Here is a 25,939-nt window from a genome sequence, read left to right on the forward strand (position 1 = left end):
AGTGGTCTAGCATTAACAGACACTAGCCACTAACTCACCCTCCAACTCTGTTAACCCAAACTTGGGAAAACAACAACTACTTACTTAAAAGGTTAAATTTGAAGCGGAAGTCTTCCTTGCTGAAGACACCACACAACTAGCAACAACTACCAAATGGAGCTATTTAAAAAAAACCGAAGTTCTCCATTCTCCCTCTCTGCCAAAAATGCTTATATTTAACAATATCAACCCAGCAAAATTAAAATTTATAAACAAAATAACAGAGCCGAATGTATAGAGAGTTTTATAATGAAAGGCCACACAAAGCTGATTGAATCAAGGCTAAAATGCCTAGAAAGCTACATATAATAAAATCTGTGCCTTTTATCAACTCAGATTAGTGAATTAAAGATAAGTACAGGCAAACTAATATACCATGTGTAACAGCATCAGATCTCGATCACAAAGTTATAGTGAGACTTAAGACACTATGATAAAAATACAATGAAACTTTAAACAGAATTGTGAACACTATTAAATACTGATCTCCCCAAACACTCCCCACCAACTATCCTTCAGCCTCTTATAAGCCTATGTAGGGAGATGTGATAGTAAGGGAAACAAATTTCCAAACCCTCATAATATCATACGGCACAAACTGACACACACATACATTCCCTACCAACCCTCTGTCTCACACACTCATTTCCATTCAAGAATTCACAAAGGAAGGGAAAAGGACCTGACACTTCATTAACTCACAGTAGAAAGAAGTATATTGATATAAAGCCCTGATCATACTATTCAAGTTTCTCACTCAGATCTACCCCCCCTCTCACTCTCTCTCACTCACTCCCACACCCTCTCTCGTCACCCAGCCTCCCCATTCAAACACCTACTTCCACTTACTTTTTAAACCATATATTCCAAGTCACTCCACTCTTCCAATCATGCATACCCAATCAACCAAGAAGATTTCCTTTAATGAGTTGATTTAAATTAATAACTCCCTCACATTCATAACATTGCTTTCAAAAAAATATAAATAACAAGGGGGGAAAAAAAAGGGGGGGGAACCCCCCAATTTCATATATAAACACTGCTTCATAAGCACCACGTAGGCAAAGCTTATAAGTCAGCAGTTCGGTAGGCAAAGCTTATATGTCAGGGGGAAAAGGACGCCAGGAATCCTCAACAAAAAAAAAAAAAAAGGGGGGGGGGAGATTTCTGCATAGCAACAGTTCCAGCATTTAGCTTCTAGAAGAAACAGGCCGATCAGGACGGTTCAAAGGCACACGACGCCATCTAGTATCTGAAGTTATTGAATGAACATGTGAGGCTGCTTCCAGAAGGCCGGTGGGAACAGGAAGATTCATATCGCGGAGCATGCATAGGCCTGAGTCGAGATCTGCAGCTACAAATGACTGATCCTGCACTGTAACTTGCAGCTTGTACGAAGCAACCCATCGATATCTGATGTTTTCCCTGTTCAGGATTTCTATAATTGGCTTCAAATTTTTCCGCCTTTGCAAGGTTTCAGAAGACAAATCCTGTAGAATTTGGACGTTGTAATCTCCTAGCAGAAGAGGATTTATAGCCCGGGCTTTTTGCAGCAACTTGGATTTCACTGAGGCAGAAGAGAAACGGACTAAAATGTCCCTAGGCAACGAAGTTTTCTGTCTGCGCAATGGGCCAATTCTATATACTGTTTCCAGGGCACAGAGATCAGAGTCAGAAAAACCCAATGCCTTCGATAACCAGGAGACTATAAGAGTTTTTAAATCAGAGGGGGAGGCAGAATTCTCGGGGAGCCCACGAATTTTAACATTCCCCAATTTCAGTTGGTTCTCAAGTGCAATAATTTTATCAGTGGCCCATTCATCTCTTTTATAAAAATACTGAGAGTCCTCCTGCACAGCACTTGCCATGTTAAAAGCAGAATCTGCCGTCTCTGCCACCTTCTCTAAGGACGTTTTGAAACCCTCCAACTGAGCAGAAAGGGGCTGGATCATGGCAGATATTTTGTCAGTCATATTTTGTTCCAGTTTTTGAAAAGCCTCCATTACCTCAGAACGAAATGAAGCTAGGTCTGCTGCTGTGTTTTCCCCTTCTCCCGACGCCATCTTGCTTGCAGGGCTGCTTGCTTTTCCTGAGGCCTTAGCCTTGGGCTTTTTTGGAAAATAGTCTTTAACAGAGTTCCTTGAATTTCTTTTTGATCTGGATTTTTGACCATCTACTGTTCCCATACTAATTAAAGAAAGAAAAGAAAACAAACAACAACGCTGGGCGCTTGCTTAAGTGGATTTGGCAGGGGTAAGTAAGGAGCTCTGTTTTCAGGCGTCCATTCCCTATGCGTGCGACGCCACGCCCCCCCGGCTGCATTCTTGACTGTGCGTGTGTATATGCGTGTTCAAGAACAAAATTTAAGACAGTTGGCTGGAAGGTATCCCACAACCCTAGTGACCAGAAGACTTATGATAAGGGTGTGACCAGGAGCATCTGCTATACAGGAGCTAATAGGAACATCAGGAACTACCAGAGTAGCTTAGTTGCATGCTTACAAGTGAGGCAAGTGCTGGAACACTCATTTAGAGGGGCTTTTATCAACAGCCAGAGTTGTTCCATTACTTAGCCTGGAGAGTCTCAGAAAACAGTGCCTCTCTCTCTATTACTTATGAAAGCACCCCCCCCAAAAAAAAACACACTTGTCAAACTTTTTGCAGCATGCTATTTCTAAAACCCAAGCCAAGGCGTAGTGTATAATCTCAGGGGCTGGTATTCCATAACTTGCACTGTGTGTTGTTGCAGTCACACATAGAATCATAGAGTTGGAAGGGACCTCCAGGGTCATCTAGTCCAACCCCCTGCACAATGCAGGAAACCCATGAATACCTACCCCAAATTCACAGGATCTTCATCACTGTCAGATGGCCATCTAGCCTCTGTTTAAAAACCTCCAAGGAAGGAGAGCCCACCACCTCCCGAGCAAGCCTGTTCCACTGAGGAATCGCTCTAACAGTCAGGAAGTTCTTCCTAATGTTGAGCAGGAAACTCTTTTGATTTAATTTCAACCTGCTGGTTGTGGTCTGGCCTTTTGGGACCACAGAAAACAATTCCACACCATCCTCTATATGACAGCCCTTCAAGTACTTGAAGATGGTGAACATATCAGCTCTCAGCCACCTCCTCTCCAGGCTAAACATGCCCAGCTCCTTCAACCTTTCCTCATAGGACTCGGTCTCCAGACCCCTCATCATCTTTGTCGCCCTCCTCTGGACCCGTTCCAGCTTGTCTATATCCTTCTTAAAATGTGGTGCCCAAAACTGAACACAATACTCCAGGTATGCATCCCCCCCCCCCCCCCGGGGCAACCAACTACTTCAAAGCATCTAAAATCTGGAAAACAGTGCCGTTGAGGAAGGGGCAATAGCTTCGTGGGGAATGGAAATTGGATTCTCTTTCTAAGACCTCCGACCTGAAACACTGGAGAGCCAGTCGATGTACACAGCATCCAGTTCAGTCCAGCAGCTTCACACGTGGACTGCATTCTCTGATTTCAAATCAGGCCGATGCAGCGTCCTTAAAAGCTCAGCCACCCCTTTGCTAAGCAAGCGGCTTGGCTAACAGCCACAAAGGAAACTCAAGAACACACTCTGGAGCGCAAGAGAGGGAGGTATAGCTTTATTGACAAGTCATGATGGAGGCGATCACATTAAGAGGTTTTTTTTTTCCTCCGCAGAAGGATCAAGTGTTTTTTCATTTATTGCTTTAAATATGGCCGGAGCGCTTAATTTATAGGAGCGGTATATTTTACGCCTCCCGTTACCTTTTACAGAGTGAGGTGCATTGTAAAGCGAAGTGAAGTGGCTTAATGCACGTCTGAAAGCCCACTTACACATTTGGACAGGAGAAACAGTCTAAAAGTCAAGAGGATGAAGCTAGTGAACGCCTTCCACAATGGGTACCACGTTTGAGAACTGGAATTGCTTCAAATGCCTCAAAAGCGAGAATGCCTTCCCCGTGCGTTTCAAATAAACACAACACCAAGACGCCACTGATGTTTGTGTCCATTTTATTGGTGGACCTGCTTTAAATATTTTGAGTTCTCATCACAATATATCCTTCCCCCTCCCCGTCCTTCTTAAAAGATATCAGATTTTTCCACAGCAGATTGTGCTTCGACTGCAGAGACGGCAAAACCTGAAGAACTTCCCTCGTATGGCAAAATAAAAATAACTCTGCATTGCAGTTATACGGCAACATCGACCATGTTATTTCTAATACTCCAGGAGTCTTTGCTCTGTGAGGAAATGGGCTGGCTGAGTTGGGAAGAGATGGGAAAGCAGCTCTGCCTTTCCTACCTAGCATGGGGAAGCACCTGTTCTTTATAGCTGGGTACAGAGTTGTTGCCCTGCTGGTCACAAAGAATAGAAAATGCAACTTAGGTATAGCACCAGGAATCCTGGCCAATTTGTGCTGGTGTTAGGTACGGTAAGTTTCCCGATCAAGGAACTTTCCACCACACTTCTTCCTCTCCACTGTATTCTTTCTTTCCTGGAGCTCAAGTTCTAGTGTTTTACTAGTCAAGGAAGTATACTGTGCACACTGATTAAAAATTACCTCACGCATACAGCATCGTGCCTTCACAGAAATGACTGCTGTCTAATGCAGATCTGGTGTGAAAGTTTCCAACGAGCTCAGGTGTAAGGAAGATCTTCCAGCACGCTTTTGAAGAAGCAGAGACAGCTGAAAAGCAGGTTCTGTTTCAAGCTATGAATTGTACTAAATATGAAGACTTCACAATATATTATCCATTTTAAAGTTGTGCCTTTTAAACCAACAATTTGAAGGTCCACAATTAGGGTTGCCAGTCGATCACAAGAAACAAATGAGCCGGCTATATTTTCTTGCTGCTACATTCTGGGGAGTTTTTAACCGGGAAGGGGGGTGCTCTTTCAAATCAGTTACCCAAGGGCAGCTCTTCATTTTCCCCTTCAGTGGGTTCTTTTTATTTTTCCCAGTCCAAAGGCCAATTATGAAAAACCCCTAGGTTCCATCCCACCCTCTCCATTCTAGGGCGACTCTGGGATCCGTGTTGTGAGTCAGAGAGATTTGCTGCTAGGACCTGCCCAGCTTCCAGAACTTCCAGTTGCGGGGACTGACAACCCTGTATGCAACCTAGTTGGCTTTACAGTTGTCCATGCTATGCTCCTGATCAACTGGACTGAGTGGAACTACTTGGGATGACCTACTTTATGTGTGTGGATATGTTCATCTCCAGTTCAAACCACAGCACTGCGAGACAGTTGCTCAGTAAATGTTTTAAAATATCATATATATATTATTTGCTTTCATATAATAAAACTCTGTTTTTTTTCTATTAAAGGCTATATTAACATATTGCTGTCATGCCGTTGAGTCATATTGTTTTTTAAAAACATACACCGACTTCCCCCCTTTTAAACAAAGGTGGGTGCCACTGGACAGGATGGGGGGCTCCCACCAGCAGGCACAACCACCTCAGCCTGGGAGTTTTTTTGCAACTGTTGCTACACCACTATGGAGGCGGGAGTGCCCGGACAATGTCTGGAGGTGAGGAACTAGTTACCATTAAATCTACTACATAGAATCACATTAACACCTTTAAAAATACTTGTAGCTGATGTGATAACCTTCGACTGTCACATCACGCGGAGGCCAAGAGAATGTGTGATATCGTGACTAGTACGACTCTGATTTCTGGCACTGGTTTAGCAAACTGTGCTAAGCGTTATTAAATTGTAAGCAGATGAGCGGAACTACTGAACCTGCCAGGCATGCTTTGCTGACCAGATCAGGCCCGAGTTTCCTACTGTGATTGTTACGAATGCTGTCTTTTTTATATACAGAGACTATTTACAGAAACAACTTCTTCTGCAATATTTCTTATATATATCTAGTACCTCTAAGCAGCAGGGCCGGGCCCAGCCTGCCTGACACCCTAGGCAAAGCCGACTTCTGGCACCACCACCCCTGCACTGATAACGTCACTGAGTCTCATGGGGGGGGGGACACACAATTCAGCGGCCTCCAAAGGCCAGCACCCTAGGCAATCGCCTAGTTTGCCTAGTGGCAGGGTCAGTCATGCTAAGGAGGGCCCACCTAGGAAGGCATCCGCCTCACTGCTTGTGTGGTTCGAAGCCTCCCGGGCTTGAGACACCCTGCTGTGTTCTTACCGGACGGAGGCGTGTTAAAGGGGAGACTTTCTGAGGGGTCTTGTCTTCCGTGGGGGCTGCTGGCTTCAGGGAGTAGCTAACTACAGAGCTGAAAGTTAGGACGAGCCTCTAGGCAGCCAGCTGGACAAGTAGTGCGAGCCATCAGCGGGGACTTCGCGGGAGGACTTCCTGCAGAGAGGTGGCCCCCTTGTGCTCAGCGTGGGCGCTGACCCCCTTGGTCAGTCCTGCAGTCCTTCAGTGAACTGGACTTGTACAAACATACGTATGGAACAGATACTTTATACTCATCCTAAAACATATTAGCAGAAAAGGGGAAAAAACAAGATTGGTCAAACAAAGCTAAACTTATTTGGGAAGAATTTTATATTTTCTTATGTTTAAAAAAAAAAAAAGCAACTGTAACTTCGAGGATGCTTTGGCCAAAAAACAAGTTAGGACTCTGAACAGCACACAAAAGCAGTGTTAAAAAAATTCTTTTGTCCTCACATTAACCTCTCATTCCCTTAATAACTTGTGGAGTTCGTGCACTATTCGGTTTTGGGGTTTTTTTTTGGCAAGGCAGCATATTTCCTCACAAACAAGTGTTGTTGCCACGTCACTGGTAATATTAATCGTGGTACTCCACGGAGTTCCTGTGAAACACAAACCATCTACTTCTGTTTTTTGCTTTTGTTTTTTTTTTACATTAAAATCTGAAACGCATTAGCTTACAAATATATTTTTTTTGTTTCCAGTTTACAATGGTAAAAAAAAAAAACCCAACTTCACAATGCGTGTGTAAATGGGAAGCAAAGACAAGTATTTTAAAAACAATTAAAAAGTGGCATGTTAAAAAATTTGGATCACAGGCTAATAAATACATACATCAAGGACACAAAAGTGTGCAGCAGCTGGTTTTTAAAAAGCAAGGAGGCAGGAAAATAACCCTAGCTATTCCAAACTCCAGCTTGGTTTTATGAGTTTTGACAATTCAAAAATAATCTAGAAGCACATAAATTATTAGGCTCTAAAAGGACACAGACATTCAACCACATACTCAGAGGTGTACTGTAGAGCTCCACAGGAATTACATTATTCCATGCACTCGGCTGCAATGCATTTAAAATAATTTCTAAACTGTCCGGATGAGTCATTTTAAGAGAGCCGCACAGTAATTTTTTTTCTGACGCCAGATCTTGAGAACATTTTTAAACTTCTAAACTAGTAATCGTATTACCAGTTTACTTTTAATACTTCAGCAAAAAAAACCCCCAAAACCTGATCACAAATTAGTTCTTTAGAAACCAAAAATTTAAAAGCTGCCATGATAGCTGAATCAAATGCAATGATGCTGGGATGTATCCACCGTAGCCCCTATTGCAAGCGAAGTAGAAATCCACGGGTCAGACTGTGAGGGAGAACTGATCCTGTTCTATTGGTTTCTCCACCCAGGCTCCGAGCCCAGCCTTTGAAAACGCTTTGAACAAACATTCTTTGGCGCGCTGGTATTCCGAAGCTACCTGCTTGGTTTCGTAGTACAGGTTCGGTTTGGTGACTTTTGAGCGAAGGCTGGAAGAAAGCTGAAGGCCAGAAACGAGGAGGAAAGAGTCCTTTTACACAAAGCAAATACTTGGTTCTCCCCGCCCCCAGCATTTCATTACTTTACTGCCCAACTACAAGAAAATACTTTGCCTATACAAAATGATCTGAAACATGACTTCTCGCTAGAACCAAAATCCAAAAATCGGAATCATATTTCCCCTTTTCCCACACCCCTTCCATACAGCTTGGGTTTTTTGCACTTTTTGGCAGTATATATATATATTTTTTAAAAAAAATTGTTCTAAGAAACTTTTACGAACAAAGAAAAAATACCTGGCTTTAAACCTAGGGTTGCTACTCTCCAGGTGGTGGCTGAAGTTCAGGGATAACAACTGATCTCCAGGCAACAAGATAGAGTTGCCAAGTCCCCTGCGTTCTCTGGCAGGGGAATGACGTCTCCCGAAAGTGACGTCATCGCGCCGGCAATATTGCTCGCAGCCGCTCTAGGCGTTTCTGGGAAAACTCTATGGTTTTCCAGGACGCTCTAGCCATTTGGGAGGGAAAACTCTATGGTACCTATTGTACCATAGAGTTTTCCCTCCCAAATGGCTAGAGCGTCTGGGGAAACCATAGAGTTTTCCCAGAAATACCTAGAATGGCCGCTGTGTGCCATCGCGATGATGTCACTTCCGGGTGACGTCATCGTACCGACGTTGGGGAAGGTTCCCCCCACCAGCCCAGTGTTGGCTGGTGGGTTGGGAACCTCCCTGGCCAGGGAATCCCCACCCAAACCAGGGGCTTGGCAGCCCTACAACAAGATCAGTTCCTCTGGAGAAAATGACCATTTAGGAAGGTGAACTGTATGGCAACCTACCACAATGAAGTCTCTCCCTCCCTAGGCTCCACCTCCAAATCCCCAGGTTTTTCCCAGCCTGGAGCTGGCAACTGCACTTTAAGCCCCACCCACCCTTTTCAAGGAGCAGTCCTCACCAGTCCTTGGGGATGTGCCCTGCCTTTGAGCTCTGCCACTGAGTCCACCAACACTGAAGTCTGCAAAGCAAACCTGGCAGCTAAAACCTCAGATTCGTCGTTCACACCTAAAGCCACACAACAATCCTTGCTCATTTCTGGAAGCCTTCTACAACCATATTATGCATGCTGGTTTTTGACAAAAGGCGGAGGTTTAATACTGTGAGTTGTCTGTTTTATTTATATCCAACCCCTCCGCATTATGCAGAGGACAAAAGCAAAGGAATCGTACTGAACTCCACTCCACCCTTTAAAATAATGTGAAGAAATATTCAGGCAGATTCGTGTACTGAGCAAAACTGCTTGAAGTTGATTCCCTTTTTTGGTGAGGAGTCCTCCCATTTTTAGAAATACTAGGAAAGAGCTGCTTTTGTGACACTGAAATTCCAAACAACAGAAAGGGTGGGAAGGGATTCATCATGGTTTTGCACTAGCTACAAGACGCCAGTCACATTGTCGACCCTTTCCCAGGCTGCTCTGGGGTGGGAAAAGGCCTGACTGGATTTAGAAAACAAAGCTGCGCTCACCTGTAACTACTGTTCATTAAGTATCTTCTGTGCAGGCACACAAGGGGGACTGAGCATGAGCAGGCCTGCCATCAGGTAGATCTAAAAGCCTCCAGGGGGCACTGCGCAATGGAAGCAGAAGCTTGTTCCTGGCCAGGGACCACGTGCTCCTGTGCAGCAACACCTTCCCCCCCCCCTTCAGTACCTCTAGTGCCACTGAAGGAGAAGGTCGTATTTTTCAGAATCTCTTGCTACAGCCAAGAGGATTTGATCCACATTTGTTGACGCCATGTCAGCTTCTAAATCCTTTCCATGGCTCAGAAGGCCCTTTTCAAGAAATGCTCCCAATATGGGGTGAAGATGGCCCAAACTGACGAACAGGACTTCTGTTTGCGTGAAGGCAGAGTGTCTCCACATGTAAGGCCTGCATGTGGTCCCTAGGCAGGAACAAGCTCCTGTCTTTGGCATGTAGTGTTCACTGGAGGATTTTAGCTATAAAAGCTTATGCAATGGCAGGCCTACTTGTGTGCAGTCCTCCATGTGGGACTGCACAGAAGATTGATGATGAACTACTGATGCATTTGGTCCTGAAAGAAAAGGCATTGAAGGGAGAACTGAACGTTCAATAAAGGACAGAAAGAAATTTTACCCAACTACAGCTAGTGCTGGACTCTCTTCGCTTTCCCAGACATACCTTTGCATGAATGCGCATCCAGCGACTGTACAGAGCATGCTTGCAGAGACGGGATGCGCGGCCCATCTCGTCCTTGCCTGTTGTAGCGTTAATAACTTCAAGACCAGCATCTCCTACAGTCCAGTTTATACTGAAATTAGGTGCTTTTCCTGGTTGACGGGCTTCAGCGTTGCTGATACCTGAAAGTAAGAAGAAAAGGTTCTCAACAAGAAGAAAAGCTTATATTCAAACTTTATAGCTTCTTTTCACACCAAGGTATTATTTATGTCACAGTCAGAGAGGTGAAGGCTCAGGAAAAATGGGGGGATGTTCCTCCCATCCCCCGCTTTAAAACATTTTATATTCAGTTTTTCCATTGGAAAAACAAGGAAATTTTGGAAGAGGGGGAGCACTAAAAAGCCTCTTATGAAATATTTTATCTTCAAGAATGAGTAAAATGCTTAAGCAAGGTTTGTCACAATCAGAATAAGCAGCAAGAAAAAGTCTGAGAATGATTTCATTTTTTCAAATAGAAAAACTGAGAAATTTTGGAGAGAACTGGAAAAATATCCTACAAAACATTTTGTCTTCTGAATGAGAAAAACCTTGTCTTACAAAGTATATCACTCATTCCAACTGCACAGCATGAAAAAGTCTGAGGACCCGGAAGCACTTTTTACAAAACTCTTACACTGTAGACATAATTAATATGACCACAGTTCATATGCTATAATGCATAATGACAATACACTATTAATGAATTCAGTATTTTCAAAGTTATAAAGTTTAGCTTAATATCCAAAGTTTAGCTTAATATTCAAATATCCTGGAAGTCCTATTGTGACTCATAGTTTCTGTCCAGCTTTCTTTTGTTTATTCCAAAGTTTGTTTTCTGCCTTCAGTTCTTATTTTCTCCTGCCTCTTAGGCATCAAAAATCAAAGATACATGTGCTACAGTAGCACTGGGCACAGCAGTTTGCAACTCTTTCTTAAAGCTAGGGTATACCTGACATTTTTCTTACAGAAAATGAAGATATTTATATTTTTATATTCCATAAATATACCAAATAGTACAATCTGATATCCTAAGTTATAAATTGCATGTTTTATGTTGTTAAACAGTCAGAATTTATGCTTAATTGGAAAGTAAACACTGCATATATGTAATTTTTTTTCAAAATCCACTCCCCCTCCCATGCTTCAAAATTTCTGAAAATTTTACAACTCTCGTCATATTTATAATTCTTTATAATAACAGTTTTTTAAAAACGAGACTACTGTTCTTAAGTATTCATGCTCAAAGACAGATACTTTGTCACAGGGCTTTTTTGGTAGAAAAGGCCCAGTGGGAATTCACTTGCATAAAGGCCGCACCCCCTGATGTCACCAATTTTTTTGCACAGGGGGGGTTTTTTTTGTAGAAAAAGCTCAGCAGGGCTCATTTGGGGATTGGTGCCAAGCCAGCCGGAACTGCATTCCTGTGCGTTCCTGCTTAAAAAGGGGGGGGGGAGCCCTGCTTTGCCACAAACACTGCTTCCACTAATGGAGAACATGGCTGAAATCCTTCAACATTATGTGAAGCTTGAGGTCAGAATTCTGGCAGCCATTTTTAATCCACCTGCAATTTTGGGACCATTTTCCTATGCAGTATACCATGTTACAGTAGAGTGTTGTAGATGTCACAGTAGAGTGTTGTAGATGAAACCCCACAGCTAAACCATTCCTAGTTTAGTAAGAAATTATCCAACTGTTCATATTCCATGGAGTTTGGGGAGGAGCACAGAGGTATTTTTTGCTGTGTGTGTGTGTGTGTGTTTTTTAAGAACCTCACTTCCAAGTGTTATAATTTTGTCAGTTTTATGTGATACCAACTTTAGTTAATGATCTTATGGGATTGTCCGCTATCCCCGCATGCTGGAAAAAAACCTGGAAGCATCTGGGATGCCGAAATCTATCTGAAAAATACTGGTAAGGGTTTTTTTTTGTGGTAGATTTTCAGCTTGGGTAGACCTGAATGCACAACCCTGACAACTATGACACACATTCAATCCACCTAAAGACAAAACTAGAAAAATGCATTGAGTTATCTTATCTTTGGGCCACATCCACAAACAGCCAATCAGAATTGCACCTGAAGCCAATGAATTAGTGAACTTCAAAGAAAAACGCTTTTCCTTCATTCACATGACATTCTACTACATGAGGTGAATCTAAAGAATTTCTGATTAAATAAATTGTGGAAAATAAAATAATCAAAAAGGGGAGGGGGGATTCTGCTTTGCAGTCCAGTGTGCTTAGCTTACAGCCTGTAGGCTAGGAGCTGTGCCATTAGAGAAAGAGAGAAATTCCACTGGCTACTTTTGATAAAAGCTCCCCTAAAATTATTCTTTCTCTGCCAGACCATTCTCAAAAGTTTGTCCTTTCTAAGTCACATACGTTTACCAATTTTCCAAGCATGTGTGAATTCTGCTACGTGATGCTACAGAAATACCACTGGTGGAAGGGACTAATCCCAAATACTTTTAAACCCACTCCAACAAAATGCAAGGGAATTTAGGAAACACTGAGAAAGCCTTGACGTTGCTTTCTATTAATAAGTCGTGCAATAGGACCAAGACGCTCTTGCTTTCTGAATTTACAGTCGTTAGGAAACAGTCCCATCAGCTTTCACCTTTCTCAGAAAGAAATCAGGATATTTTGTGGCTTTTCTTTCCATTTATGGCAGGCCAAGGATAGGCAACTTTTTGGGCCAGCGTGCCAAAAATTTACAGCATTCACCAGCAAAATGGTTACTATGGTGGCAAACAAAGGGGGGGGGGAGACAAGGGCTACCAATCCCCAACACTGCAGCCAAAGCCTTGGGGACCCCCTCCCCCAGATCCAGCTGGCAACAGCACACATCCAGATGATAACTGCCATAAGCCTGGGCCTCAGGGGCTCGCGAGCAGTGCTTGAGGGAAAGCCTGCCCTGGTGAGCCAAGCAAAATGCTCCGGCGTGTTGCTCTTTTCAGCACACGTGGCAGGCCTCCCCTACTCCTGGAGGAAGCAGTGTGGTGAGAAGGGTGTTGTTCCTCTGCCGGCTTGAAAGGAAGGGCCAAGAGAATTTCTATCCCTGAGCAGAGAGGATGAGGATCCTCCTGACACCGCAGAGATCACTTTAAACTACACTTAGAAGCTGCTTTGCAATCAGAAAGACCAATCATGTCCAGGAAGATGGAAGAATGAGCAGACACAGTAGAAGCAAGCCGGGGTGTGTGTGTGTGTGTGTGTGTGGACAGGTTCCCAGGAGACCACTGCTCTAAAAGTTAGGAGTGTCATGCATAGAAATATAAACCTGTCACTCCTCGACAGGCCTGTAGCTAACCAGGGGCCCATGGGGCCTGCCCCCCTGAGAATTTTGGGGGGACCCTCACCCCCATCCCAGGGTTGCTCCTTTCCCTCCCTCTCCTGCACAATTTAAATCATGCATGAGGGGTGGTGGGTGCTCCTGCAAGCCCCTCCCATGTGATTTAAATAACACAAAGGGGAGAGGGACAGTCTCGGATTCTCCAGCTTCCTATTCTCACCCGTGGCACCTCCACAGCCCCCTCCTCCCACGGCCCCTAGCTACAGAGCTGCTCCTCGAGCTCCAGCAGACCACCTCCTCAGGATGCCTGCTGTATTTCCTGTCTAAACAGAATACGGCTTCATAGGATATCCAGCAATGTCCCTATATCCATTCAATGGTGAGAAATCCCAGCAGCAGTTAGGTGAACTAAACATGGAATTGCAGACCTTCTTCCCAAAATGAGTTGGGCCAGATAATGGGGCGCCCTTCAACCTGAAGGCTAGAAGGGGCAACAGAAAACTTGCTGAGAAGTCCTAGAAGATCACCGTTCTTTGTGTGTGAAAAGCCTTAAGAAGCTGCCTTAAGAAGCTGCAATCTAGTAAGAAAAAGATATTGGATTTACCGGTATATCCTGCCCTCCACTCCATATCTCAGGCCGTTTTCGCACTAGCGTTTGCTCCAGCGTAGCGCCCCATTTACCTCCGGATCTTCTCTTGGATTTCGCACATGTTGCTCCGGCGCTGCGCTTTGTTCCGGCGCTTCAGGGATTTTACGCCGGAGTATGTTTTCCAGCAAGTTGCCGGAGTTTCCGAAAACCTCCGGATCCACTCCGGATCCACTCAGCGGAGTTTCCTGTGCGAAATCCATCCACGCCGGATCGACTGCTTTGGGGGCGTCACCCTCTCCCTTTCCGTCCTCCCACCCCATCCACCCGCTTGGCCAATCATCAGCCTTTCGCGGCGCTTCCCCAAAGTGCCGGCACGGCCATTTTTTTTTTAAAACTTCACAGTTTTGCGTAATAGCGATATTTCGAAATTAACAAATAGAAAAAAAAAAACCCTCCTGGAATAGCCTCAATTGGCACTTCAATTGGTTTCGTTAGATTTTTTTTTATTGACTTTAGTTGCGTTATTCCGCTGTTGCGTTATCTCGATAATGTGAAAACGACCATTGCTGGGGGGGGGGGGAATGTAGTGCCGGTGCGGGCCAAAGCGTCCATGTGTGTGTGTTTTAAGAAGGGAATGCCTCCCTCAGCTGTGCCACCAGGATTTCTGGACCTGCACAAAATCGCCATGTATAAAATGGGAAGTTGGAGTCCTGCATTCTTCTCCCTGGCTACATTCCGCTCGGTTAGAAAGTAGACGCGAGCGAGCTCCTCACACGCGCCACAGAAGGGGAAGGAGAGAATGGAGCGGGGGGGGGAGCTCTGGCAGCAGGAATCAGTCAGGTCCCCGTTGCAAGCGCCAGCCGGGGAGGGGAAAGAGAGCGGAGGAAATTTGGGGGGGGGATCTAGTGCTTCAGAATTTGGGGGGGGGGGAATCTAGTGCTAGGATTCTCCACTGTGAATGCTTCCGTTAATACATAAAGGGCTGTGGAGGATTCTACAGCTGCAGCCAATCCATAAGCAGCAGCAGCACACGTGATGCGGTTTGTCCACGAAAAGAAGGGGAGGCAGCAGCTCGATGTTACGTTAGTACGTTAGTACGTCATTACGCAACCAGACTTGCGCTTAAAAAAAAAATGATTGACAGGGCATTGAACTCAAGCCGATGCCAGTGCGAAAACGATTTGAGCTGGGGCTTCAGGGGGGGGGCGACTCCGCAAAGAGTCACTAGTGGGAAAACGAGAAAAATGATCCAGAGATAATTGCGCCGCGGAAAAAGGGGAGCAAACGCTAAGTGCGAAAACGGCCTCAGAGTGACTCACAATCTCCTTTATCTTCCTCTCTCACAACAGACACCCTGTGAAGTGGGTGGGGCTGAGAGCTCTCACACAGAAGCCGCCCTTCCAAGGACAGCTGGCTGACCCAAGGCCATTCCAGCAGCTGCAAGTGGAGGAGTGGGGAATCAAATCCAGTTTTCTCAGATAAGAGTCCATGCACTTAACCACTATATCAAACTGGCCCTCCCAAGGTGGCATTCCCAAGAAAGAAGAGAGAGCATGAAAGCTCTACATCTGCTTCACATCAGGAAAACCAGAGCAGGTAGATAAAGATACATTGAGAAAGTGATGGCTAGCTCTGGGGTAGTCCAGAACTGACGATGGAGGCTTTAGGACTCAAGTTGAGCAGTGGCCAGCTCCTATCCAGGTCTGGGATGGCCAAATGGGCTGCCTGGCCTTGACATCATGTACCTCTGAAGAGCTCTGAGGCAGGCTGGAGACAGAGGCCACAGCATTCAGCTCACACACGGCCAGATTCAGGGCAAGCCAAAGCCAGTGCCAGAGGCCAAGGATCTTGACCGTGGAGCTCAGTGCTTTACTATAGGCTGGAAGCAGGCACCTGTACGGATGCTGGGTAGAGAGGGGCACATTGTCTGGAACTACTGGCTGTGAAAAGGATGAAAAGCAGCAGCAAGGGGATCCTGCTGACACAGGATTTAGTGAGGCAGAAAAGGAGATGGACAGGCATCATATGATAAACCATGGGGAAGGCTATCCTTCCTATGCCTGCCTCCTGCTTCTACTAATCCACGAGGTGGAGGGGAGAGTCTTCCCCTCTGTTTTGCTATCATTTCTCCCCTACTGTACCCTATATCCACAAACCAGCCTGACTTCCTGGTCGAGACCCCATAAAACTGTTCCTTTTGCAAAGAGGAGGGTCCTCCTCTTCTACCACAGATGGGGTGAACTCGACCTTCTGAGCTGAAGGAGGACATTCATATTTTCTTGCTGGATTTCTGTCACAAAATGGGGGATTTTACCTTGAGAATGGTCAAGCGTGTTCAGACCCCCCTTCCTCCTCTCTCTCCCACTATGGTGTAGTGGTTAAGAGCAGTGGACTCTCATCTGGAGAACAAGGTATGATTCCCTGCTGCTCCACATTACGCCTCCTGGGTGACCTTGGGCCAGTCACGGTCCTCTCAGAATTCTCTCAGCTCCATCCACCTCAGGTGTTTGTTGTGGGGAGGGGAGAGGAAGGGAAAGGCCCTCTGTAAGCTGGGAGACTCCTTAAGATAGAGAAAAGCAGCGTATAAAAACCCACTTGCCTTCTTTTTCAAAATTTCACAGTGCCGTTTGCTGATGCTGTCCACCACAGCACGGAACCTCAGACAAAATTCAGCATGGCGGCTGCTGAAGAGAGCCTGATGAGGGGGACAAATGCAGCCCTTTTACTTCACATCTCATGCAAGAGGTTCTTTCCTCATCTAGTTCCCTGTCCCCTCTCAGCTATGGCTTCGGGTGATGGGTGTTTGGGAACAGCAGACGGCTCCCGTATAGTGCCCAGGAAAAGGCCAGTAGAAGCAGCCATAGCTTGAGGACAGAATGACAAGAACTAGCTTTCATACAGATGTTCTTGCATGTACTTTGTTCTCACACATCTAAATTTAGGGAAAAAAGGAAACAGTTCATTGATAGGAAACACAATAAGGTGGGATCTCTTCTTCATCAAGGGCGGTGAAGGGGAAGGCACTGGGCCTAAGGGACCTTTGACTTAAGGACAGCTGTATGCCCAGACACCGACCTCCCCCCCTCAAACCCATAACGGCAGGAACAAACAAAACAAAGGCACGAGTGGCATCAGAAAATCTCTTGCCACTGGAAAAAGCAGTACAGCAAAGCATTTTTACTAGTTCTATTTGTAGAGCTCTTCCAATGAACAAGAGGGAACTGCTGGATCCAGCTGAATTTTTCTTTCCTGTATCCTAGTTGTTAGCGACATCCTACTTTATCTCTCTTTTTACTGACCGCAAGTCCTGGCAGACTGGTCATTTCGTAGAAAAAGAGGTGCCGGAGCTCATCAGCACAACTCATTTGCATAAGCCACACACCCCTGACATCACCGGAAGGCGTACTAAATGATATCAGCTCAGCATCTACCTTAAAATGCTAAAACCTTACTCCTATCATACTTTTAAAATGACTTTCTCCTGTGTGGGTACAGTGGCATGATGAAGGTTTCCACCTGTCTGCTTTAGATGTTTTATTTTCCCATTTCTGGTGGGGAAAAATATTAGAAAGTTTGTCAGATCTTAAGAGTTCAGCAAAATTATCACAAGGGGTTTGAACAATGGAGCCCAGAAGCAAATATTGGGGAAGAGAAAGAAAGAGCACAATACAATTCAGAGATTCCAGAGCTCCACTCCTGTGAGCTCCTGCCCAAAATGAGGCCTGTGTTATAAGAAAGAAGTCTAACTGACCGATCACTTAAGACTCTTACAGGTAATCGGGCTCTCCCGTATAGTGCTGTGCAGAGCAAACAGCAGCTTACAAGTGTTGAATCTGCCTGGCTATGTTGATTGAATTATCCCTGTATGGCGCCCCCTGCTTCCAAGATGTGCTCATTGGAGCCTTGTGAACACCAATTTTTCTCATGCGTGAAAATGTTTCCGAGCCCCTCACTGTCTTCATGCACCTCATGAAGCTGGCTCATGCACAATAGACTTCTTAAAATTTAGGATGCCCCAAGACTGTCTTTGTTTTAGCACTATTTCATGTCAGGCACATAGAAAAAAAGACCTCAATGGAAAAAAAAAGACCTCAATGAACAAATCACACCAGACTTTCTTGAGTTTGCCGGGTAAACTATCGTTTGATACAACATCATCTCCCAGTATTATTATTATTTATTCAATTTATATCCTGCTCTCCCCACCAAAGCGGGCTCAGAGTTTGACTAAACTATCGTAGCCAGAAAACAGACTATGTGACAAATATGATGTTCATTGTCCTGAGATCCTGTTATTTCTTTATCAAAAAGAAAAAAGTCAATTCAGAAAACATGCTTCCTCCCCCCTTACGGACTGAGAATCACATGCTTAATAAGCCAAGCTCTGCAAATCAAAGCAATGCACACAGCCGTGAAAACACGCATTTCAGAAGGAAATCTTTTGCCCTCAACTTTCAGGGAGTTATTCCTTTTTTTAAAAAAAGTGTATTTCATAAAGTTTTCAAAATATATTTCCGAGAATGTTCCTTAATGCAATGTTTGCCTCAGTTCCTTAAACTGAATTCTGTCCAGTTGAATTCATCCAAATTAATTCCCATCAACTGCTTAGTTTTATTGCTGACTTCCTTCTTGCTAAGCAGTTCCAACTGCAGCTCCAAAAACAACCGCCTACTGAGAATAAGTTGAAAATTCTTTTGTGTGTCACCCAGACCCATTTCAGAATTTGGCTAAGTCAGGGCTTTTTTTGTAGCAAAAACACCTTTTCATATTAGGCCATACCGCCCCCCCCCCAATGTAGCCAATCCTCAAAGAGCTTACAGTAGGCCCTGAAAGAAGAGCCCTGTCAGCTCTTAGAGGATTGGCTACATCAGGGGTGTGTGGACTAATATGCAAAGGAGTTCCTGCTACAAAAAAAGCTCTGGCTAAAGTAATATTCATGAGTTTTTGCAAGCAGCCTCCAGAGCAAGAAGGTGATTATCAACCCTCGAAAATTCCCCACCCCCATGCCGAGTGGCACAAAACCACTTGTTCTGACTTCCACAGAACCTTCCTTTGCCATGCAACATGGCCCAACGTGCATCTCGGTTCCCCTCCCAGACACTTCTCTGGCTGGAAGGGTCACAGATGACCGGGATAAGGGCCAGTTTCTCTTCAATGTTTTCGACTCCAACCAATCTGATCAACTTCCTGCTCAAAAAGTAAGACTGATTTTCGAGGGTTGGGGTTTTTTCCCCCCTCCGGTAACTAAGTCATGCAGGCTTAAATTGGCTGCCATGCTAACTGAAGCCAAAGTCACATACAAAAATAAAAGAGTCCGATGACAAGAAGGAAATACAACCAAAGACAGCTGGGAAGTTCTCTCCATCCATTTTACTGATATAGAAACTGTGACTCAACTGCCACCCTGTTAAATGGCGTGGGCTGCCCAAATATCTGCAACAGCAAGAAAAGCAAAAGTGAGACCTAATGCGCTATTGTAGGGGCGGAAGGGAGAAGATCTTGCCAAACCCGCGTATTAGATTTACACCTGGAAAAGCTAAGACACCTAAGATCAGGTGTTTAATACAGATCTTGAGCAGACTTCTGCTTGAACGGCTGCTTTAGTTCCTGCGGCTATAAATTTATTTCATGTCGAGAAGCGATTTCCACGTTGCAGTGAAAAAGTCACTTGGCCAATTGCATATAAAGTCATCATCAAATTTTAGCTTTGTTAATACAGGCCAGTTCTAGCCCAGCTTGCTCATTCCTGAAGAACATTCAGTAAATGAAAATAACCCCCCAAAGGTGGTGGGGGGGGGGGGAACCTAGCTTAGAAGATGTTGGCTCAATGAATTTTTTCAGGGCTTTAAACCCGCTCCCCCCCCCAAAACAATTACACCTTACTCTGGATGTCTATAATGTAACTGTGGGGGAGCTGTTGTGGAGCAGGAGGTGTTGAGGTGTTAGTCTACCCAACAGCATTCCTTAAGGCAATGGTGACTTACTGACCCTCCAGGGCCTGTCTTCAATCATTCAGATTACGCAAAGTGGCAGGACAACCATTCTCTGGACTGTGTTTTGTCCATCAAAAACACTGTAACTAAACTATATGCAACCCCAAACGTTCTGTAGGTGTAATCCAGGGCCTATTTTAATCCATACTTTTCACCATTCAGTAGACCGTTGTCCCATGTGTGTGGACATCTAATAAGCGAATCAACCTCTCAATCCACCTTAACATCACTTCCTTCCAGAATTCAGTTCTTTAAAAAAGAAGCCTGATACAAACACTCCTCCTCGCGTTCCTGCCTTTATTCTGACATAGGATGAACTTTTTATAAAATGTTCAGGAAATCCTAGCATTGGTTATGAGATGCAGGATGGTTCTGTTAAACAGGTGGTAATCTATAAATTGTTGAAATTTTATTACTTGAAGATTGTTGGCATATTTGCAGTTTAGACTTATATTACATCTTTCATGACCCTGAATTTGAACACCAGTTCTTCTTAAGTTCTTCTAAAGAACGTAAAAGTGCCTTGAATTTGAGTTGTGTGGTTGCTGTACAGCCATTGGTAATGGAGTGGTAACCACTTTACTGAATAAAACCTGTCAGCCATTTTGATTTCCCCACCCACCCACCCACCATCTGCAGCATCTGGCAACATGAGAATTCAGTAGGAAGAGGGACACATCTTCAAAAAAAACCCAACATATTGTACTGACATTCTCCCACTGAACCAAAATTTCTCACCACTTGCTCCTCCACAATTATGTGGGGACTGCATATCAAAGGTCTAGTCAACAAACAAGTCCAGTCTAGAGAATATTACCACATTTTCCCCAATAAGCCGCATAACCTAATAGCCAGGAGCTTATGTTACAGCTGTCTTTCTTTGTGCTAGATTCTGACTTGGCCACCTTCAGCACTTTCCCTCCCTGAAGATGTAGCCCATAAAAAGCTCTAAATAAATAAAATAAGCCAATAGCACTTCACTTATCATTCTTACTTCTAAGCTCCTTTTAGTTCTACAGTAATCTTACCTGAACAAACGCATTCTGTGAATGGAAATACCTGCAAGTATCCCAGCACCAGAAGAGATCTGGTTTCTGCTGCACTGTATACTTACCGCTGAGTAAAGGTCTGTTAAGAATGTAGAGCGGAGGTAAGTCCTCTATCTCTGCTATTCGCTGGTATACTGCCCTGGACAGATGATCTCCATGGTATAAGCTTCCTAAGATGATGCTGGAGAAGTAAATGGGCTCCACAATGAGGCTAAGCAGTGCCCCCTGAATACCAAGCACATTCCACCTAAAGGGAATAAAATGACACCACCATTTTGAGTGCAGCACATAATTCCTGTCTGCAAACAAGACAGGCACAATTAATGGTTGGAAAGCATTGAAGGACAGCTTTGTCTATGATTGCCCTCTTGCTGGCTTTTTTCTCCACACCCAATTTCTTCCCTCAGGATTATTTTGTTTTTAAAATACACACCAAGTTGCCTTATCCCAAGTCAGATCCCTCGTCTATCAAAGTCTATAAGAGCCACAGCCCTGAAAATAATTTCAGTATATCATGCAGAACTTGGTAGGCCTTGTTATTGATGAAATAAATTATTGTGGCTTTACATAATGATCGCAGCACATTTATTAAAATCTTATAAAAGCAAGTCCTGAATTATCTATGCTGTGTCACACCTATAACAAAAACAAACCCATATTCCTATAGTGTTCTACTTCTTACTGGTGCGTGTGCAAAAGAAGTAAGATTAACTCGGACACTGTGCCTAAAATCCCATGGGATATTTGCTAAACGTACATTACAAAACGGCCCAGGCTAGCTCAATCTCATCAGATCTTGGAAGCTAAGCAGGGTTGGCCCTGATTAGTACTTGGATGAGAGACCACCAAGGATGTCCAGGGTTGCTACATAAGAGGCAGGCAATGGCAGAGCACCTCTGTTCTTCTCTTGCCCTGTCCTGCATGGCCCAGGCTAGCCTGATCTCCATCGGATCCCGGAAGGTAAGCTGGGCGGGTCCGTGGTTAGTACTTGGGTGGGAGACCACCAAGGAAGTCCAGGGTTGCTACACTGAGGCAGGCAGTGGCAAAACTACCTCTGTTCGTTTCTTGCCTTGAAAACTGCATAGGGTCACTATAAACTGGCTACAGCTTGATGGCACTTTCCATCACCCACCACAAGCAGGATGATGTTTACAAATCAGTACAGTTATGAGGGGGAAAATGAGATTATTTTTATGTCCAGGATGATATTGCAATGTGACAAACTTTTAGACCTCTGCCAAGGAAGTGCTTTTCTAACCAAAGTGACATTGCCCTGTGAGTTCATCTCTTATTTATACGGGATAGATGAATCCAAATAAATCACATATGACTGGTCAGTTAGTTGTCCACTCTCGTTTGTCATTAGCTAAGAACCAATGAACAGGGCGCCTGACACACCAATCAGTTCTTGTCTAAAGGATCGAGCTAGACAGAATAAAAGTTCAGGTGTAACCTGGTTACAGTCAGCAGTTGCTGGCTACTGATGGCAGAGGCAATGAGAGCTGAAGAGGGCAGGGGTGGCACAGCTGTGTGACTAAGACGAAGAAGAGCCTGAAGAGGGTTAGCTGAGGAAGCTAAATATGAGCAGCCAGTGTGATGCAGCAGCAAACAAGGCAAATGACATCCTGGGGTGTATCAACAGAAGCATAACACCCAGGTCGCAAGATGTCATAGTTTCGCTGTATACTGCACTGGTCAGGCCACACCTGGAGTTCTGGAGGCCTCACTTCAAGAAGGATATGAACAGAATGGAGAGGATGCAAAAGAGTGACAAGGACGAAAAGGGGCTTGGAGACCAGGGCTTTTTTTGGAGGAGGAACGCACAGGAACACAGTTCCAGCTAGCTTGACATCAGGGAGGGTGGCCTAATAGGCAAATGAGTTTCTGCTGGGCTTTTTCTAAAAAAAAAAGCCCTGTGTGAACCAATGGTGATGTCAGGGTGTGGCCTAATATGCAAATGAGTTTCTGCTGGGCTTTTTCTACAAAAAAGCCCTGCTGGAGACCAAGCCCCATGAGGAAAGGCTGATTGGGAAAATTCAGTTTGGAGAAGAGGAGGATGAGGGGGAACGTGATTGCTCTCTATAAGTATCTGAAGGACTGTCACTTAGAGGAGGGCAGGAAGCTGTTCCTGAGGGCACCAGAGGAGAGGACTCACAATAATGGGTTTAAATTAAGGGTGGGAAGGTGTTGACTGGATATTAAGATAAACTTTTTTACTGTAAGAGTTGTTCAGCAGTGGAAGCAGCTACCGAGGGAAGTGGTGAGCTCCCCCTCACTGGCAGTCTTTAAGCAGTGTCTGGAAGAACACTTGTCAAGGATGATGTAGGTTGCCTTAAGCAGGGGGCCGGACTAGATGACCTGTATAGCCCTCTGCAACTCTATGACTCTACAAAGCAGTGGAGTCTTGCAAGAGCAGGGTCTGGATGTTCTGTTTCCAATGACCAGGGAGAAGTCACTAGCTCCAGAAGTGGTGTTATTGCTTTCAGTATACAGAACAGCCAAAGAAGAGCTTGACCAGAAAGAAGACTTCAGAGCACCACAAGCAGAGCTCGGAACTAAGTTGTAGTACAGTCTAAATAAAGGGAAATAGGCTAATTGAATCTCTAAGAAGGAAGAATGAGTGGAGGGACTGCGGTATGCCAGTGAACTAGAACAACTGTTCTCCTGTGTTTATTATTTATTGTGTTTCCTAATAGAGGGCTCGCAGCAACCTGGGTGAAGGAACTTTATGGATTATTAATCAACATGAAGAGATCTTGCACTGACCTGCCGTCCCTTCAAGGACAGTGCTGTCTACTCAGAATGACAGCAACTCTTCTGGGTCTGCTGTGCAGGTCTTTCACATCCTCTGCTACTTGACCTTTTAAAAATGGAGACATTCTGTATGCCAAGCAGATGCTCTGTCACTGAAGTACTAACAATAGTGTCAATTATCAATAAGGTTCAATGTCATACGAATGGGCTCTCCCATGCTGGCTCTCTGATGTGCTCTGAATGTGGATGTCGTTAGGCTCGTTAATTCTAAAAACTTGCTGACCTCAGTCTGAAATTAGTTCAGACATACACTAGAGGGACTCAGAGAGCTTCCACAGTCAGTTATTGACTGTTTCTAGAGTGTTTAGCAGTGCTTGCTGTAGTTTCGCTGGACAACTGGACTGCACGCTCATTCCAAAGAGCCTTTAGGAAGACACGCTGAAACATCAACTGTCCAAGTCATTTATTTCAGTGGGGAAATACGATATGTTAACATCTGGCCAGAAAATTGGAAAGACGTCTCAAGATCTCAGTCTGCTGACATGTCAAACATCCCTTATAGCAGACATGCTGAAACTTATTTATGAGGTTAGAGTTTATCACAACTTATCTCCACAAGACTCAACCCCTGCACCAGGAAAATTCATTACAAAGTAACAGGAAGCCACTCTACTCAGAAGTAGCTAAAAAGCAGGTAATGTCTAAAGAAAGGCCTTTATACAACAACAAGAAAAGGATTTACTCCCCTTCCCTCTTTAAAAATAAGAATGTGCTCGAGGTGAACAATCTTCAGATCATACTATTTTCCCCTTTAAAGGACAATAGATAAGTTGATGGGGAAAGTGGAATACTAAAAAAGCATTTATCTTATTTGCTGAATATTCTGATTTCCTCAATCAATTTAAAATTTACTGAAAAATTACAAGGGGCAATTCAGGGACAGAGAGAGATTTTAACCTTTTACTCACCTAGGATTCCAGCAATGATGCTAACTAATGTAGCTTATTTTAAAAAGCATGGAATTCAACTATCAAAATCCCTTTCTAATCCGATCAAAAAGCCACTCATTGAGTCTAGTCCCCTTAAGGAAAGGAAAATTACATTCAAAGAGAATACAATCTTCTACTAGCAATACATCTCTGATCAAATTTTCAATAACTATGAAAACCAGTGCTGATAAATCAGATTTACTAGACAAGGACTTGTGAGAGCTTTAATCTAACAGATGAAGTTAAAAGCTTCCTTCCTTTGCCATCCCTCTCAAAGGACATTCATTTGGACTTATTGGATGGGAACATTCCTCAGTCATTTCATTTTTTACCATGTGAGGAAGAAGGCAATGTGACTGTTGTCTAGATATCTAACATTTGGCTGGGAAATATTCATTTTTAAGGGGGGTTATATGCAGGTTTCAGTGACCTTAAGGGGACCTTTGATTCTATTAATCACCCTAGATTGTGGAATAAACTTAATCAATATTATCAACAAAAGGATTTTAGGATTTATCAGGCAAATATATTTGGGCTCATCAGCCCAAGTACACTGTGGGTAGGATGGGCATTTAACAAATTAATTTAACTTGAAAAAGGGGGTACGACAGGGATGTTTGCTGTCTCCTTTATTCACTTTATATCTAAATGATTCAGCAACAATCTTTGGCCACCCACCAAAACTACCTGAGATTTGTGTCCCTGTCTTGCTTTATGCAGATGATTGCAAGTCCTGTTGCAGGGCTGGTCTGCAACAGGACTTGCAATCTTTCCCCAGTTACTGTTCCTGATAACTCAATGAATGATTAATTATCTGCAATCTAAGGTCATAGTTTTCACCAATGCCAGGAAATGGAACTCGCTTCAATGGTCAATCAATGGGTCCAACACTAACCAGGTTAAGACCTTCTCCTATTCGGAGATTCTGTTCTCAGCAGATTTATCAAGAACCCCTCAACTTATATTCACCAAAGCAAAGCCATGTGCAAACACTATAGGTTTTCCCACAATAAGGGGGAGGGGATTGCCCTGATCTGGATAGCCCAGGCAAGCCCGACCTCGTTAGATCTCAGAAGCTAAGCAGGGTTGACTCTGGCAAGTACTTGGTTGGGAGACCTCCTTGGGGTACCAGCAGCTGGGAGGACAGAGGCAGGCTTCATTCAGCCACCTCTCTGAATATCCCTCCAGTAGGAGTCAGTCACCAGAGGTCACCATGACTTCCAGGTGCAGACACACTCACATGCGCACACAAAATTCAAAAATACAACAACAACAATAATGGAGAGGGGAGTATAT

At 44.3% G+C, this 25,939-nt stretch overlaps 1 protein-coding gene across 1 annotated transcript in view; it reads right to left on the minus strand.

Annotated features, from left to right (window-relative positions):
- Window positions 1–4,034: 4,034 nt before the first annotated feature.
- ADARB1 (adenosine deaminase RNA specific B1) overlaps window positions 4,035–25,939 on the minus strand; it is an 80,605-nt gene continuing 58,700 nt past the window's right edge. The window contains exons 8-10 of the mRNA XM_060231479.1: window positions 20,966–21,147; window positions 9,945–10,123; window positions 4,035–7,753 (exon numbers count right to left, since the gene is read on the minus strand). Coding sequence (XP_060087462.1) covers window positions 7,577–7,753; window positions 9,945–10,123; window positions 20,966–21,147 — 538 coding nt within the window. The 3' untranslated portion in view covers window positions 4,035–7,576. The remainder of the gene's footprint in view (window positions 7,754–9,944; window positions 10,124–20,965; window positions 21,148–25,939) is intronic.

Source organism: Heteronotia binoei, chromosome 1 (genome assembly GCF_032191835.1).
Source record: "Heteronotia binoei isolate CCM8104 ecotype False Entrance Well chromosome 1, APGP_CSIRO_Hbin_v1, whole genome shotgun sequence".
In the NCBI taxonomy this organism is placed as follows: Eukaryota; Metazoa; Chordata; class Lepidosauria; order Squamata; family Gekkonidae; genus Heteronotia; species Heteronotia binoei.